An 18,060-nucleotide genomic window follows, 5' to 3' on the forward strand; every position below is an offset into this window, starting at 1 on the left:
ATGATTCAATAATTTTGGCACTTTCATTAAGTGATTTACTCCCACTGTTCACTAGAGGGTAGGCTTGAGATTATAATAAATGTTTTACAGTGATATTGCAGTAGGTGCACTGCCTGTGCAAAGAGAGATGAAAACACTGCTGAGTGATAATTATTTATAACATCCATAATAAGGAAGAGTTTTTCATGAAATATTTTTCCATATAAAAGTGGAAATATTTTTGTATGTATTGGCTTTTTTGATCAGTTCTTGGTTGATAGATTTAAGATTTTCGCTGAAAGCCTTGAACATATGAGTACTGCTCTGCTCCAAATAGACTGTGTTCTCAGACTTTAAGTTACAGAAGAGCAAAATGAAAGGAATCCTATGTTGCACTATATTATTTAGTAATAGCATCATAAATGTGCAAAGTGGAGAAATCTAAGAGACAGTGAGGATGAACAAAGAGGTGTATGAACTCTTATTGCTAAAAGAAACACTCTTATTGTTAAAAGTGTTTGCAGAAGTGAGTCTTGTGGATGATCAGTTTTGTGTGGTTTTAATTGTAGCTGAAAATTTCTTTTATATCCAGTAATTACTCTGTGCATATACTTGGTTAATTGCTACCACATTTGCAGGTAAGTGTCATAGAATATTTGTGTGGCTGAAATCATTTCACCTCTGAGTAGCACTCAGGATTGTTTTATTTTTACTTTCGTCAGCTTAGAAAAGTACTGTATGTATGTGACATACAGAACAGTAGCTTCTGTCATAAGGTTCAAGTTCCTCTTAGAGTTAATTTTCTATTGTATTGAAACATAATGAAGATAATGATTGTTCTGCTTTAACTGTAAAACTTGGAAGTACTGACTTGGTGTTCTCTGCCTTGCTTTTCTTGTAACATGTTGAACTTAAAATCGCATCAGTTTAGGCTCTTTTGTAGAAATGTATTTTAAGAAATCAAATCTGTTAGTTACCTTGTGCAATTTTGAATGCCGTAACTAATGAGGTTCCTGTAGACACTGTTTTATATCTTTGCAGATTGTATTTCATCTCTAGCTGTTGTGATATTGAAGTGCTGAACCGTAGTTTTCTCATTTGTGTATGTGGCTTATTCATTCTTTCTCATTTGGGAAAGATCTGTGGAAAATTTAATCTATTTATTTGCTGTGTTCTGAAACTATAATGAGAGCAGTGTTGAGAAGATTGCATTGATGTTTGCCCAGAAAATGGTGGATGTTCCAAGGATTATTTTTACAGATTTAACTGCATAGAAGACCGACCTTGAGAAAGTTCTTACCTCGCTGGCGTACGTGCTGGGGTAGAGTGCCACGCTGGAATGCTGTTATGTCGCCAAGGAAAGAGCAGTCTGTTTGCATAATGTTGTCATTTTTGCTCAGGCTGTCATATCTGTTCTCCCTGCGGTGGCAGACAATTGTTATCTGAGCAGGGAAAGAAGAAAGAGAATATTCTTGCAGCTCCGAATAGAAGAAGAATAGTAACAGCAATTTTACTGCTTGTCCTGGAGTTGCTCACAGATTGCACGTTATATCCTCTGTTGAGGTTCTTTCATCTCTTAGAAGTAAAAACCCTCCACTGGATTTAAATAAATAAATCACTTTTAATGAAACGGGCAAAAATATAGTTCTAGACTGTAAAATAAGCTTACTTTTCTCTTTCACTAAATGATCTGATCTAATCTAATCCATTGGTTTATTACTGCATTCTTTCTATGCTGTCTGTCTGTTTGCAGTATCTGGCAGTTAAATACAATAATACTATTCAGAATTTTCCCAGTACATTTTGTCAATGTTGATGTGACTGTAGAGTAGAAACTCTGAAAATTCCATGAGTTACCAGTTAACAGGGTATCTGAGGACTGTGCGTAGAAAGAGGTGGTATGTTCGAATAGGTTTAAGTTGTATATAATTTGAGGATGCTACTTTTTTTTTTTTTAATAATAAGATTGAAATTTCTAACAATCTGACTTACAGCTAGTACAACTCTTCGTGTATCTGTTGTTTGCACTTTTGTGTTATAAGATTTCTTCTTCAGCATCTACAGTCCTAGCATTACTGCTGATGTATGACCCTATACCAATTAAGCCCTGGTTCTTTATAATTCTTACATCTCTTCTGTGTTTCCTTGAGCCAGCCACCTTTTCCCTGTGTCCAGGATTCTTTGATAGATGTGTTTCTGTAATGGACTTGCTTGGTAGTTTGGGTTTTATTTTTTTGCTAAGCTGATGATTGTAATAGCCAGCTTTTCACTTTACAATGTTCAAGACCAGTGTGATACTTTTAAAAATGTTTAATACATAATAGATATGTGTGCTGTATGTGAGGCTTCTGAAAGTATTTTGCTTAAGGGCAAGTGGCTGAAAGAACCTCTTTTAAAATGCTGACTTCAAACAGCTGGTAGTTAAATATTCCACATGGAATTTAACAAGCTGAGGATATATATATATATCCTCATATATATATATATTTTTTTTCTCTTTTAGACTTTGACTTCAGTGTACCAGGTTCTATGAAACTTCACAATCTTATCTCTAAACTGAAGAAATGGATCAAAATTCTGGAGGCAAAAACTAAACAGCTTCCAAAATTCTTCCTCATAGAGGAAAAGTGTCGTTTTCTAAGTAATTTTTCAGCTCAAACTGCAGAAGTAGAGATACCTGGAGAATTCCTTATGCCAAAGCCAACACATTATTACATCAAGATAGCAAGGTAAGCTATGACTGGGGAAAGGATGGCTGTAATTCTGAAAATGGAGAAGAAAATTGAGGCTTCCTGCATCTGCTCTTTGCAAAAGTAGATATACTAAATATTTCATTGTATTTAAATTGCACATCTAAACTTATATTTCCTTGGCAGATTTTGGTACAGTGCTCTTTTGATAATTTTACATTGTCTCACTAGGCGACTCTGCTATTTCTTACGTGAAGGTGATAGTTGGATTTATTTTATGTTTTAAATTGAGAGTATTTCCTTTAATATAGCCAGTAGAAAGACTATTCTTTGGAATAGGGATCGAGATCTGATCTAATGATTAATTTTGATCAAGAACTATGCTCTCAAAAAGAGAACACATAGAAGAAAATCTTTTTGACTGCAAAATAGAAATCTTGAATTATTTGGATAGTAGAGCTGTACATTGTAATTCATTTACACTGCCTTATATATTTGTGGGGTTTTTTTGTTTTTGTTTTTTTTTATATATATTTTTTGCATGCTAATTTAATGTCGCAGGGGATTGGCTTAGGTGCTTTAATCCCTCTTTCCTCCTGATAGGTTTATGCCCAGAGTAGAGATAGTTCAGAAGCACAACACTGCAGCCAGAAGACTCTATATCCGAGGCCATAATGGCAAGATTTACCCGTATCTGGTAATGAACGACGCTTGCCTGACAGAGTCCCGGAGAGAGGAGCGGGTATTACAACTCCTTCGCCTTCTGAACCCCTGCTTAGAGAAAAGGAAGGAAACTACAAAAAGACACTTGTTTTTTACAGGTACTACAAAGAGAGGTTTCATACTATTTTATACATTATATTATATATGTTGTATTCATTAATCAGTGTTATACTCAAATATTATAATTGCTATGTTTGCTTGAGAGCTACCACTGACACTGAATTTTTTCATTCAGAAGTGTAAATTCACACGTCTAGGGGATGTCTAGATGTCTAGGCTTCTCTGACTGCACTCTAAATAATGTCATTTAATCATCTACCCCTCAAATAGGATCAAATTTCCCTGCAGTTTTTGTGGATCACTTTACATGTCCTAACCTCAGTACTTTCATTCTTCAGAGTCATTTCTAGTGAAATACTAGAAACACCACCAGTGTTATGTAACCACGTGCTAGAAACCTCTGTGGAATAATGAATATTCATTTTTTTGCAGAGATGGTTAAGATGTTTCAATTTAGTTAAACTAAAAATTCGCTCTCATTTTCTTTTTAACTGAGATTGTGCATTTGTTATGAATATAGTAACAACAATCTTCACTGAACACACCTCAGTTGATTATCACAGGAGTGTTTTAAGGGCTGATACTTGCATGCTGATTCTTCACTTAGTGTTTGGTTTATGGATTAACTATTTTGTTCTGCTTTCTCCACCCCTACCCTGGTCCTCCTTTCCCCTTCTCCAACTCCCCTTAGTCCCTCGTGTTGTAGCAGTTTCTCCACAGATGCGTTTGGTGGAAGACAATCCCTCTTCTCTTTCCCTGGTGGAGATCTATAAGCAACGCTGTGCCAAGAAGGGCATTGAGCATGACAACCCTATTTCTCGTTACTATGACAGGCTGGCAACGGTCCAAGCACGGGGAACTCAAGCTAGTCATCAGGTATTAGAAATATATAATGAATTTTATTCAACCTTTTTTCTTAAAAACTCTTATTATATTTATTATCCCTCCACCTTCTGCATCCTCCGTAAGACAAACATATTGGGGAACTTTTTTATTTCATGAATATTTTAGATAATCTTGGAAAACCTCAGAAAGGTGTAGGTTTTTATTTGTATCTGCAATCAAAAAAAGGACAAGGGTTTGATAGCTTTTGGGTCCTTCCGTATAGTTAGTTTATATAGTTTGTGAAAATACTGGGTTGATAGCATTGGAAACAGCATTTCTACTGTACGTAAGGGAGGCTTCCCATGTTCCTCTAATGGAGCTCTGAAAAGTGGCAGTGCAATAATTTGACCCCACTCAAGTAGAAAGAGTCCACTGATCTCATGCTAATAAATGATACTCCTGGGAAAGTGCAAAGCTCCTTCTCACTGTAACCTTCATGAAGTATCTAATTCTGATCAATTTGCTTTTTTTTCTTAAGGTTAAGGCAAATTCTCATACAAAATACTAGTCCTATTTAAAATACAGCTATTAGAGATACACAGTATATGTATATCATAGGCATCATTTACAGAAATGATCTTTTCAGACTTTCACTGTTACAAAATCAGACGAAGTATTACGTAACTTCTGTTTCTATTTTGAGAATTTTCCTTCAGGTTATGAAACTGTCTTTAACAGACATTTAATTGAAGTCAGTGTGATGATCATTCTTTCTGGTACAATAGAACAGAACCTAACTTACTTCCTTTTTCTAATTAATTAGGCTAGTATAAGCTACAGTAATTAAATATTATGGATAGATAGCAGATGTTTAAACCCAGGGAAAAACTATGGCACAGTATTACTTTGCAGAGAAAGATTAAGGTATCTCTCAGTTTTTGTGTGTGTGTTTCTTTTTTCCTTTTATTTTTTTTTTTTTTGAGGTAATCTTGTAATCTTGCTGTAATAATACATTCAATGAATTATTTTACCCAGACTGTTTCCCTATCTCCTGTACAATAAATATCCTCTACTTTCTTCTGATAAACTAGCCCGTATGCAAAGAAACCACAGCAAACGTGTACATTCTCAGGTTCTTGTCTGTGTAGGCCCCATGTTTAACTTCAAAAGTTGCCATGTTGCCTTCTTCTCACTAACCCGTTAATCTGAGCAATTTTTTTGATTTCATCTTAAGGAAGAACTTAATACAAAGCTCTTTGAAAAAGGTAGGAGTTAAATTGGTGCCCAAACAACCTTTTTAACATTGGATTTAAGAATGATATTTACATCCTGCAATAAGTAAAGGAGATTTTTTTAGTGAGGAGACATTATGTACTTTAAAGTGGAAAAATGTGAATTGGGTTGCTCATATACAAAGTTCAGGATATTGATGTTGTGACCTACGTTGAGGTTGATGGAAATAGGTTTTATGAGTAACGTGCATAGATTTTTAAGAACTAAAATAAAGGATTTTAATTTATTGCCGTGAAATGCATGTCCACCTTTCATTGAAGCTATTGATAATTCAGTCGTTATATAACTTTTCAGTCTCAGGTTTTGTGTCAAGCTTTTTCGCAGATTTCTTATTCCCTTATGAAAAGGGCTTACTCGATTTTATTAAAATAGTCTCTTGAGCTAATTTTTCGAATACTCTGTAGCTATGCAAAGAATCCTTATTTGGGTGTATATGGGCAAATAGGTCAGAAAACAGTGTTGGATTGAACACGCCCACATCCAGAATCATGATGTTTGACTAAAATAGGATACAGTGGTCGAGAGAGAATGTTTGCTAGTTGGATTTTGGCGTGGTTGTGTATTGCTGATCAGTGTGTTATTAAAAAGATTATTTTAAAATATTTTTTTCTGATGTAGGTTCTTCGAGATATACTTAAGGAAGTACAGAGTAACATGGTGCCACGCAGTATGCTTAAGGAGTGGGCTTTGCATACATTCCCAAATGCCACAGATTACTGGACATTTAGAAAGATGTTTACTATTCAGTTAGCCTTGATTGGCTTTGCAGAATTCATCTTTCATTTAAATAGACTCAACCCTGAAATGTTGCAGATTGCCCAGGTATGTTTTATTTTGTTCTAGATGCATGCTGTCTTCTTTGAACAAATGGAAATTTGGACTTCTGAAATGAGTCAAAATATGCAGTAATTTGACATATATAATTAACAATGCATTGCAGTAGTTTTTTCAGTTAATTATATGATTGTACATGGTGTAGATAGTAATTTAAACTGCCATCAGTGGATGTCAACTCTAACTTCTCTGATCAAAATATGAGAATTTAGAACTTTGTATGTAAAGTCATTTTTAGAAAGTGAAATTGTTCATGTAAATAACTGAAAAAAGTTCTCATTAGCCTTTCTTCAAATACTTTACTTTGGATATATCTGAATGTCAAACATTTTCATTTAAAAAATATTTTCATGTTTCATGTTGTAAAAGGGGAATTTTCATTTGCAGCTACCCTTTTTCCTTGTCCTGAGTATTGACATCCTGTCAAGCTATGACTCTGATTAGTAGTGTGCTTTTTTTTTCTTTCCCCTGTTGTAAATGAACATCTAAAATGAGACTTGCTGTCTTAATAAAGGATTGTATATATTAAAGTCTTGCTGCCATGTTAGTGCAGGCAGGGCTATACTGTGTATAGCAATTAAGGTTTTTTAATCCCGCTCTCCAGCCACGCTTTTGGCTGCGTACGCAGAGCGAGCGATGCAGTGCTTTGTTGGGATGCATACAGAATGAAAATTTGTGATTTTTCATGACTCCTTAGAGACCATTACTACAAAATCATCTTTTCCTTAAGCTTGATATTATGCTGGCCTACATTTAGTAAGGTTTGAGAGAAGTACATACCTGCCCTTCTACATGCATTTAATTTTGCTCTTTTTTTCTTAAAGACTGTTTAAGGAAAAGAGTAGAAAGCTATTTCAGTAAATTAGCAAACCAAATCACCTTTCTAGAGTAGCTATTATATTTGTTTATTTTTGAAGACAATATAAGCAAAGTAGAAATAATAGACCGCATTAATTCTTAAAGAATCACTTGTAACTATTTGTGCTTTAGCTATTTAACAGTAAACAAAAAATACATTCTTTTTTGGTTTCATTAATGAAAATCTGCTCCTTCTTTTGTACATCCTGCTTTTAAATCCAGGATACTGGCAAGCTAAATGTAGCTTACTTCCGTTTTGACATTAATGATGCTACTGGTGACTTGGATGCCAATCGTCCAGTTCCATTCCGGCTCACACCAAACATTTCTGAATTTCTTACCACCATTGGGGTATCTGGTCCACTGACTGCATCAATGATTGCAGTAGCTCGCTGCTTTGCACAGCCGAACTTCAAGGTCTGTATAATTTTTGAAAGGTTGTTTGCATGCACATTGTATTCAGCAGTTCATAAAACTAAACAGCATCTTATTGGTTAAGCTAGAAGCTGAACAATCCATATTTAAGTTTCTAAATCTTACCCCAGGGCCATTAAAAAGGCCAGCGGTAATCTTTGTAATTTGCCTCTTTATGGGAAAGAATAGGAGGCAAATAGGTATAATTCTATTCTTAATTTCATTTTTAGTCCAAGCATGTTAATTCAGGCTGATTGTTTCAATGCTTGAGCCTTATAAATCATTACAAATTCTGGCAGCAGTAAATGCTAAAATGACAAATGCAAGATCATTTAGAATCTTTATAATACACTGTGAGTAGAAATGTGTCCTGGCCCTTTGTTAAGAGCAGAATGCTAAAGATATATTGTTACTTTGATGGATTCCAGCTCTTAGCAGGGTGTAGTTTTCTAAAGAAATTGTCTAACTTCTTTTTAAATTCTAATGCTTTCCAGAAATGAGGCATCTTGCAGTTAGGCGACAATTTGCACCAGAAAGACATTGGGCAGAACATATTGTAGCTATAGTGTGAGCTAGTTATTTTTTTAAAACTGGAGAAATACCTGAAGTGATTTTTTCTTTATCCATAATACAGAAAGATGTGTTTGATATTTTTCATAATTCAGCAGCTTACCTTTCAAAGCCTTGTCTATACATGCAAACAAGCTTTCAGATATAGCATGTAATTTCAAGATCTGAATTATGTATAGCCGATTAGATTTGCCACATTGATTTGTTGCAGATCAGAGCACAGGTGTCCCATTTATTCTTTTTGGAATTAAGAGTGCCCAGTGCTCTGTTCAGACATGCAGTCATTATTGCTTTAGACTATTCTGGCTTCTGGACTTGCACTGAACTTTTTCCTCCCCCCCGCCTTTTTTTTTTTTTTTTTTTTTTTTTTTTTTTTAAGATGCCTATAAAATATATTTAATTGCATATGCATCTATTTGCCTAATCTTTAGGTATGCTATAAAATGTTTCCTTATGGGAAAACAGTGATCTAACTCAGACTAGACACATAAAAGCTTATTCTAAATGTTCAAGACTTTTGTGTCTTGAGTTGATAGATTAATGTCAATAGCTCAACTTAGTGATGAGAAAAAATAAGAAACTATATCTTGTGGACATAGTTTTTGTTTATCCAGTGATAAAGCTAGCCTTGGGATTTCTTTCAGCCTGAAATCTTTAAAAATATCTTTTTGAACATCCATTATCTAAAATGTCCTAGAATTAACTGTGCCATCTCTTGTTCCTCTTCCCCCAAAAACTGACTTTTGTTAGATTTCTGCTGTTTACATTACGTTAAAATATGCTGCAGTCATTTAGGTGGGGAAGGGTATGGAGTTTCATAGAAGTCATTGGAGGAGCTCACTGAACACGATGACTGCAAACTAGCAATGTACAAATCATTGATCAAATTGCTATAATAGAACAACGTGCCCATATGCATATATGGGTGTATGGTACTTCGTAGCCAACTTACTTTCTCTCTTCAGCAGAAAACAGTATTCCCTGAGAGCATAATCACCGTGTAAAAACCAACTTTGTAAAGTGCTTTAAATCTTTGCACAGTGACTGTGTGTTTGTGTGGGTACATGTGCACTCGGGGAAGACAGAGGCGGGAGGGAGAGCCCTATATTTTAAGAGAATAATTTAAAAATTGCATGTGTATATGTGTGTGTGTGTATATATATATATATGATTGTATTTGTGTATGATGATCTTAATATACTTTTTAGTTCATGTGATTTTTCATTTCTGTAGGGGGATATTGTGTTGTGTTTTCATAATGAGAACTTACGAATAGGCAAACCTTGAAAGGAAATACCACAGTTGGAAGCTACAGTTATCTTGAAAAGGCTGAGATTGCAAAGCAGGATCCAAAGTGTCAGAATGCTGCTGATTACAGTTTAGTTAAATATATAATTCCTGATGGTTCTTTGCATTAAACATAATTGTCTGATTTTTTTCATATAGGTTGATGGCATCCTAAAAACTGTGCTGCGGGATGAAATAATTGCTTGGCACAAAAAAACACAAGAGGATACTTCCTCTCCACTCTCAGCAGCTGGGCAACCCGAAAATATGGACAGCCAGCAGCTGGTTTCACTAGTTCAGAAAGCTGTTACTGCTATCATGACTCGACTTCATAATCTTGCTCAGTTTGAAGGAGGAGAAAGCAAAGTCAATACTCTTGTGGCAGCTGCAAATAGCTTGGATAATCTCTGTCGTATGGATCCTGCCTGGCACCCCTGGCTGTAACTTGAAATGTTCAATGGCTTCTTTTGCTGCTGTTTGTGCTGTGAGCCATGTATTGTGTTGAGAAAATGTGAAGAAATCTTTTCAAACCATGGCTTACCTGTCACACTATATTTTGTCACTCTTCATTTTAATCGTGTTTACAGGAATATAACAGTTCTACTTTTAAAAATTAATCTCATGAGGGGTTATCTCATGTTTCAGAAAAGGTTGTTTAATATGCAACAACAGCTTCACAAATAGCTTAAAACGAAGGGAGGAGAATTAAATAATGTACAGAAAAATCTTATTTTATGATGGGAACTATAAAACTAACTGCTACAGTTAGGATTCGCCATTCCTAATAATCTACAGTATATAAAGTTTTTATACGATTATGATAATTATATTTAAAAAAGGCAGTATTCCCAGTTACTGAATTTTACTGAGTGAAATTTTACTTAATCACTGTCCCTTCCTTATATCAAATTGAAGGCACAAATAAATACTCTTCCTTACTCAGAAATTTACATGAGCAAAGTTGGCTTGTACAGAGAATTTTGTACCAAATGTATAGAGGTAACTGTTTGTTAGGCACTGAGAAAATGATGATCAAATTGTGCTAGCTTTTCTTGGAGCACAAACTATGTACAGTGAAAGTGTAAGCCATTTAGGGTATTTGGTTTAGTTGTGGACAGTGTTGTGGGGAGTTTATAAAAACAAAGGAAAAGTCATCCATTGATACATGTATTTGACAGTAACAGATATAAAAGCAAAAAGCTTATAAAGTTATCTCTGAATTTTTTTATGTTTAGACTTCTGTTATTTCAATAGCTTCTTCAGAAAGAATCTGTATCTTTGTAATTTAAGGAAAGATCAGTTTATTGTTTCACTTGAGTCTTTTTGTTGTGTTAGCATTTTTATAAAACTTCAGTGTTGAGAATGTTAAATTTGTACAGAGTGATTTTTTCAAAATAAATATTTTATAAAACTCTGTGGTATCCATTTTATTTAGAAAAACGTTATGTAATACTATCGCAATAAAATAATGAAGATCCACAAGCAGCTGTACTCTTCGATAAAGAAAATACTAGAATACTAGAAGGTGATGACTGTATTGAGACATGCCTATTTTCTCTCTAACTTTTTGCTTCTACGATGAGTTACAAATAGGATCTATGGTGAAAGAATTCTTGTCATACACAATGCACATCTTTCTTGCTAGCCAGTCAATTAACCTGTCAACCCTCTGTCTCCAAATCTGCACGACGTGCAGATCAAGGCTCGCAGAACGCGTGAATGTAGTTGAGTTGTGGCTAAAAGCAAAGTGACGAGCACTTTCCATGGGTGTCCTACCACCAGAATCCCAGGAAGATGCGTTCCTTCCACCTTTGCAGCCATTAGAGGAACCAACCAAGTGATACAGACTTCAGGGTCAGCATGGTGTAGGCCATGCATTTCTCTGTTCATCTTATAAAACTGTACCGCTCTCTCTATAGAATTTATATATATATACACACATATGCATTACAGGTAGTATACAGTAGTTTGCTGTACTGGGAATGAAACCTTTGATACTTAGGAAATAATATGCTATATGTTATTTATGCATAAATATTGCAATATGCATCAACTACTCAGGAACATGTATAGTTTTTCGCCAGGTTAATTTATGAATTTACTGCTTTTACTATTTATGAGTTTACTATTTTTGAATAGTAACAAGTATACAAAGTATTGAAAATGAGGCCACATTGCCTCAGGATATAACTATAATATAGCAGGAAAAATGCCTTTTTGAAAATGGAAATTCAAATATTACTGACTTGTAAATGAAAAGGAAGGCTTTACCCTTAGCTCTCAAAAATGACAAGTAAAGCCTTAATAATGGATTTATGGAAAAAAAGTCTTATTTTTATAGCAAAAACTCTGAAAAATACATGAATATTCCATTTTCTCCATAAAATGCAACACAATATTAAGGAAGGGCAACAAATTTAGCTTATTGTATGCAGAACTGTATTAATTTATTCCTTGAAGTTTTGGAGTCCAAAGATAAGTGGAAATAATTGTTCACTGGCTTAAACAGCAACAGTAGTAAGGTGCTACATTTTCTCTAAAATTATTTCACTTGGGGATATTTCTCATTCAAATGTATTTTCAATTCTTTCCTAGGTGAGAGATGGACCAGAGCTTTTCCCAGCAGAGTCGCAACTGGCTGCTAGCAGCATCGAGGACGTTAGCAAGGGTGAGGGGGCTCTTCCTGGGTGAGTTGTGGCTTTTGCTGCTCTTTATTCGCTTGTTTCCTAGATTCAGAAGAGGCAGCAGCAGACAAGATCCAGCAGCATCCAGCTCTTGAAGGTTTAAAAATAGCGGTAGCCAGCTTACTCACCTTGAGCCATGGGTAGCAGGCTGGTCAGTTTGTGGACTTGAGATGCAAATGTTTATATGAAGAGCTTTGAGTCTTTCTTAACTTAGTTCTCATGTGGATAAAAAGATATACTGAGGTCCCAGCTGGGGAGATGGAATGGATTTTGGCTGGGACAAAGTCTATTCTGTTTTATCAGATGCTTTTTATTCTAGATTATGATTCTGTTGGCTTGTTTGCTGAAGAAAGCTGCTTCCTCAACTTGGTCTATGTATCCTTATGTATCTGAGGCAGCAGCAATAGATTCAGTCATCCTGTATGTCATTGTTTACAAGTGCAAGCTCAAACACTACAGCGATAAGGGCTGTATAGGAATTTGGAAAACACATATCCTTTTTGTCAAAGACTTGCTTCCTCATCAAAATCATGTTGGTGAGAAGAATCTGACCTTTCTTCTTATAAAACACAAGGCTTCCTGCCTGTGTCACAACATAATCTATATGCAGTCATTCACGACTAAGCTTAGTGCTTTTATGTTTTGAAGGGAATTGTTGGCTTCTTACTCAGGATTGTAATGATTGTAGCTGTGAAATACAGCATATGCTACATCAGAGGAGTTGAAGTATTTTTCTTAATCATTTGCATGTCTTAGATATGTCTAAAAAAGAAGACAACATGCCCTGAAAGGAAGTCATCAGATAATTGGACAGCTTTTCATGATGGAAAAGCGAGACTAGAAATGATATGGGCAACAAAATTTGTTCCCTTGTGTGACCGTTTACTCCCGTTATATTTTTAAAAGAAAACATGAGGTGCAAGGGAATAGGACTAGGTAAAGAGAAAAATAATGAATGCTTTTAGTTATACATAAATTTTCTTCAGAATCTAGAGAAAACCTGACATATCTTCTATGATCAGCCATTGTCTACTAGCAGGTAACCTGTTCGACATTGCAGAGTAAATGGAGTTTCTGACTATGTTTAAGAACAAGTTACATCTGCATTTAGTTTTTCATGATCCTCAATAGGGATTCCTTTCGACTCTTTATCTCAGTTATATATGCAACATAGATCTTGCTGAGTAGATACTTAGAAGTGAAATCCATTGTCAACTCACTCTAAATATTCCCTTCCAGGTTTCTTTTCTCTGATTACACATTCTAAAAAAAATCTACATTGGAAAAGAATTGCTACTCTTAAAAATCAAAAATTTGAAAATTCAGAGAGATGAGAAATAAAATAGTCTCTTAAACTGTGTGCATGGGCATGACGTGGTCTTTAAATTCGTCCTGTGTTCTTTTTTCCCCCCTATAGATTGCTGGACAAGGTATGCTTTGGTCTTCATGACAGTAACTGATGACAAGTTTTCACACTGGAATTGTGCCAACCATATTTCAAGTGTGTATGATACACATAAGGAGATATGTATGTTTTCCAAACCCAAGGTCTTGACTTTTTAAAAAAAACATAATTGAAACAGCCCATTTTAGCTAGCCTGTGTGTGTGTGTGTATTCTGTTGAACTGCCACCTAACAGAAACAGAACAAAAATAACAGTACCAGAAAATCTCCGCTTCATGCAGTCACTTAGTGGAAGAAAAGCTAGGTCAAATAGTTTGGAGTATAGCAAAGTCCAAGCAATTTTAATTAGATTCTGACAAGGGAAGGATTCAGGGAGTTTCATTACCAGAGCCATCTGTACTATATGTGAGAAATCTTGCTTCAACCACTGAGGAAACACTTGCCACTAAGAATGCAAATGTAACTTAGTCATTTTCATATTAAACAATTTGTAATGGATGGAAGTGAATATAAGCTTTATTTTCTTGCAAATGGGCTGTCCAAGTGTTGTCAGATACATGAATTGCTAAGGATATTATGAATTCTTCTTTGCCACCCCCAGGAGTGTTCTGAAGCTAAAGCTGTTGGTAGATATGTGAATCTGTACTTAACACTTTGAACAAATAATGCCTCATGTATGTGCTTAAAAAAAGGAGTTTTGTGGTAGATACAAATAATTGGTTTGTTTTGCTGCTGCTCTCTAGACTGCTGGGTGTAAATTCAAGCCTGCCAAAGACAGAGCTCAGTTACCTGCTCATTTTTGTGAATTGCAGGTGGGAGATCCTTGCCCCTGTGCTCACAGGATTGCAGCCCTCCTGATGCACAGCTCCAGGGGAGCTATCAGCCCCCAGCCCTGGAGCACACCAGGCACTCGGGCAGGGCGGAATTACCTGTGTGCTGCTGAGGTGGGATTCACAGCAGGTCACTCGCGTGGTGGAAATACTAGGAACTAAACAGACCTTTTGTCATGAAACACCACAAACAAATATGTGACCTGGGGAATTTACGCAGTCCACAACCCCCGTCAGGTTTGTTGAATTTTATTGTATTTTTTCCAGCTTCCATATTTTTTTTAACTGTGCTTGGCTCTGTTTATTAGGCAATAACATTGCAATTTAGCTATTGTCATCCCTCAAGTAGATTATTAGTATCAATTTGCTTACGTAAGCTATAGTTGAGACCAAAATTATTTACCACTGGTTGGGTGCTTGAGCTCACCCTGCAAAACCAGCATGTTGCTTCACTCTCCTGTAACTGGGCAGTCCATGAGCTGTCAGATGGACAGGTGAGTTAGTACTGGGAGAAGATGACTCAAAGCAGCAGACAGGGAAAGCTCTGCTTTGGGGTGGCAGTGGAATTAAGTTGCTTTCAGGGCTCTGATCTGTGCCAAACATGATGCATTAAATGTTCTTTTGCGGTGGAGAACCCTATTCACACAGAGAATTCAGAGAAGCTTTTAATCAGCTCTGTGTGGGCGCACTGTGCGTTCAAAAGGTTCACGAGAGCATGTGTAAAAAGCGGTGTATTACGTGTGATTTGTTGTTATTCCCCCAATGTGCTGCTGTCCTGTGTGGACACGTGCAGTGACACTGCCAAGGAGCGCTAACACAGCGATAGGTGTCTTAGTGCAGTTCCTTTCAAAGGAGGAGTCAGGGTGGCGTGGTGAAATCTTGAAATCCGTTGACCTGCTGGAGTAGAAATTTTTATCTTGACTGTGCTTTTTCATTCGCTGTAAACTAATATTGCTTTTTCCTGAAAATTTCAAGGTGGTTTCAGAGGAAATGCTACTGTTGCATTAACCACACTGTGTTCTCTGGTTTAAACTTGCCTCCTGGTTCTTATACTGCCTGTTTAACAGTTATTTCGTTTACTTTATGCCATGCACAGCTAAGTGCATTCAGCTTGACGGGCTGCAGCTGGGAGGCTCCTGAGAACTGCCCTGAACCGGCTGCAACTGGTTCCAGCCGGTCTGTAACGGCAGGACAGCCGGGTTGGCTGTTGTCCATAGTTAAAAACGAGGTGCAGCTTGTGGGATAGCCAGGAGGGTGGTTAGAGAGTCAGGGAGGAAAAGGGTAAGAGGCCAGGAGCGGCTGTGAGGAACTCCTGCCATGTTAGCCCTGGCTTGTCTCGTCTCGTCTCGTCTCGCACAAATTGGTATTTAAAAGTTGGCTATAAATTAAATGAAATTTCCTGAGTTGAGACTATTTTACCTGCAACAGCAAGCACGCTGGCAAATGTCTTTAGCCATGGTACTGTACCTTGTGATGACTGGATGCTGTAGAGCCACTGCTTTGAAGATGCTGTCATAGAGGCTCAGGAAAGACAATTCTGCTTTTTCCATGAGGTAATTTTTTTTTCTTCTGACTCTATTGAAGCACTGCATGTAGTTAAAATGCTCTTGGAAACTTCGTTTTTTATTTTTATTTTTATTTTTTTTTTTAAGCGATATAGCTTGTCCTAACCATGTACGGTGCTGAAGGTTTGCATCATGCTTCCTGTAAGAAACGAGGTGCTAACCCTGCTGTCAGATGAAGCCTCAGTGGGTTCGTGATGTTCTGCTGTGGCTGCATCTCCCTGTGAGAAGCACTGGCCAAGATAGAGTTTTTTGCCCGTGCTGCATTCCAGCAGCGTAGCTCTGGATTTATGAGGTCCTTTGGGCAGAAGCTGTTTATTCTTGTCATGTTCAACAATGGCAATGTCTTTAGCACTTTGTGCAAATACATAACGTTCTGTTTAATCGACGATGCTTGGGTTTCTCGCAGGAATGCTTTTAACTGTCCAGGGAAGTCAACTGCTGTATCGAAGTGCCAGTAAAAGCCCTTTTCCAATCCACCTGGCTCTTTGTGTTCCTAAATATGGTACAGGCATACACTGTTTTTTGATACTGCTTTTAAAATTTGGCTTTTAAAATTTGGTGTGCGCTAGACTGTAATGACTAGGTCTCCGTTGCTGACTGCTGCTTAGCTATATATATATATATATATATATATATTTTTTTTTTAAGAAAAGGATATTTAACCAACCTCTGCACTGCTGTCAGAATTGTGCCTTAATCAATCAACTACTGCTTGTCCTCGGTCTAGCCTCCATGAGCCATTACTTTGCCAGCTATATTAAAGAAGTTTTTTCAGTCTGTTATCTGAGGAGGGACAGGGACCTTTTTGTGCTCTTTGTTTCTCTTGATACTAATGCATTAATTATTGTCTCCCTCTACTCCTTCCAGCTGTTTGTAAAAATTGGCATTAAAGAATCTATTCTGCTTGTTCAGCAATTTTCATCAGTAGCAATTCATAAACCAATTTAGAATGGGTCAGCATTGCTTAACCATCACTGGAAGCAATACAAATGGCATGGAACTTTTAATTGAGGTCTGGTGGTGTCATTGAAATCTTGTTTCATTGTGTAATAGCTGTCCCCATTCCTCTTTGCAAATCATTGCAAAAAGAAAGATTAGGATACTGTAAGGCTGTAAGTTAATGCATGCATTAACTTAAAGCTGTTTTTTTTTTTTTTTTAAGCTTTCCATGCAGTGAAAAATTTTTTATTTTATTTTTTATTTTTTTTAGCTTGTAGTGTGGGGAAACCCCTCTTCATCTCTGTTAGGTTCCTCAGAGGACGGTTTGAACTTCTGGATTCCTTGTGTAGCTCCTCAGTCTCCAGACACAAAGTAAGTGAAGAAAAATGATCAGACAGTTTACATCCTCTGTGTTCTTTAATTATGTTTACATTCTAGTCCATAGGTAAAAGGCTTTTCTTCTGGTTAAAATACTTTTCGATTCAGCTACTACAGCCTGGATGGCGCAACCTTAATTTTGCTGTATTTAAATGAGTTTTGAGACTCTTTAGTGGTACTGTATGAGGTATTGTGTGATTTCTCGCAGCCCCTTGCTGTTTCTCTCTCTTTTCGTAGGCGTACTCGGCAACAGTCAGCAGAGCCTAAATATATGCATGTGCATGGCTAGGTAGGAAAGATATTGTTAAAAACAAAGTGGGACAGATGAAGTTGCTTTGCAGGCTGCATCTGCTTTCCAGATGTGTAGCTACGAGATAAAATCCTCTTGCCTTTTGGATATTTCTGAGGAGACTAAATTTTTTTAGTATTCCATCTAAACTCTTGGTGGAAATGGTAGGTGGGTGCATGGAGTTCTGACTGCTAGAAAGCAGTTCACAGTTGCAGATGCTGCAGATGGTAGTTTGTAACTGACGGTGTTCTCTGCAGAAGAGTATGCCTAGATGAAAGAGAAATGTAGGAATGATACCTTGGTAAAGGATTTACTTGTTCTGTGCAAATAGTTTCATCTCACTTTCTTCACTTGAACTTAAGTCATGTTTCCCCTTTAAAGGAAATCTGCCTCTTGCAGAAGCACTCTGAATTCAAGCTGGCTAACTCTAAGTACCCT

General features: G+C 36.6%; 1 protein-coding gene across 1 annotated transcript in view; it reads left to right on the forward strand.

Moving 5' to 3' along the window:
• The window catches only part of TRRAP (transformation/transcription domain associated protein), an 82,835-nt gene extending 71,888 nt beyond the window's left edge, over positions 1–10,947 (forward strand). The window contains exons 65-70 of the mRNA XM_088529448.1: positions 2,483–2,708; positions 3,273–3,490; positions 4,144–4,328; positions 6,189–6,392; positions 7,485–7,679; positions 9,693–10,947. Coding sequence (XP_088385574.1) covers positions 2,483–2,708; positions 3,273–3,490; positions 4,144–4,328; positions 6,189–6,392; positions 7,485–7,679; positions 9,693–9,977 — 1,313 coding nt within the window. The 3' untranslated portion in view covers positions 9,978–10,947. The remainder of the gene's footprint in view (positions 1–2,482; positions 2,709–3,272; positions 3,491–4,143; positions 4,329–6,188; positions 6,393–7,484; positions 7,680–9,692) is intronic.
• Positions 10,948–18,060: the final 7,113 nt, after the last annotated feature.

Source organism: Tinamus guttatus, unplaced genomic scaffold, assembly GCF_059628265.1.
Source record: "Tinamus guttatus ecotype Peru unplaced genomic scaffold, ASM5962826v1 Tinamus_guttatus_pri_ptg000330l, whole genome shotgun sequence".
In the NCBI taxonomy this organism is placed as follows: domain Eukaryota; kingdom Metazoa; phylum Chordata; class Aves; order Tinamiformes; family Tinamidae; genus Tinamus; species Tinamus guttatus.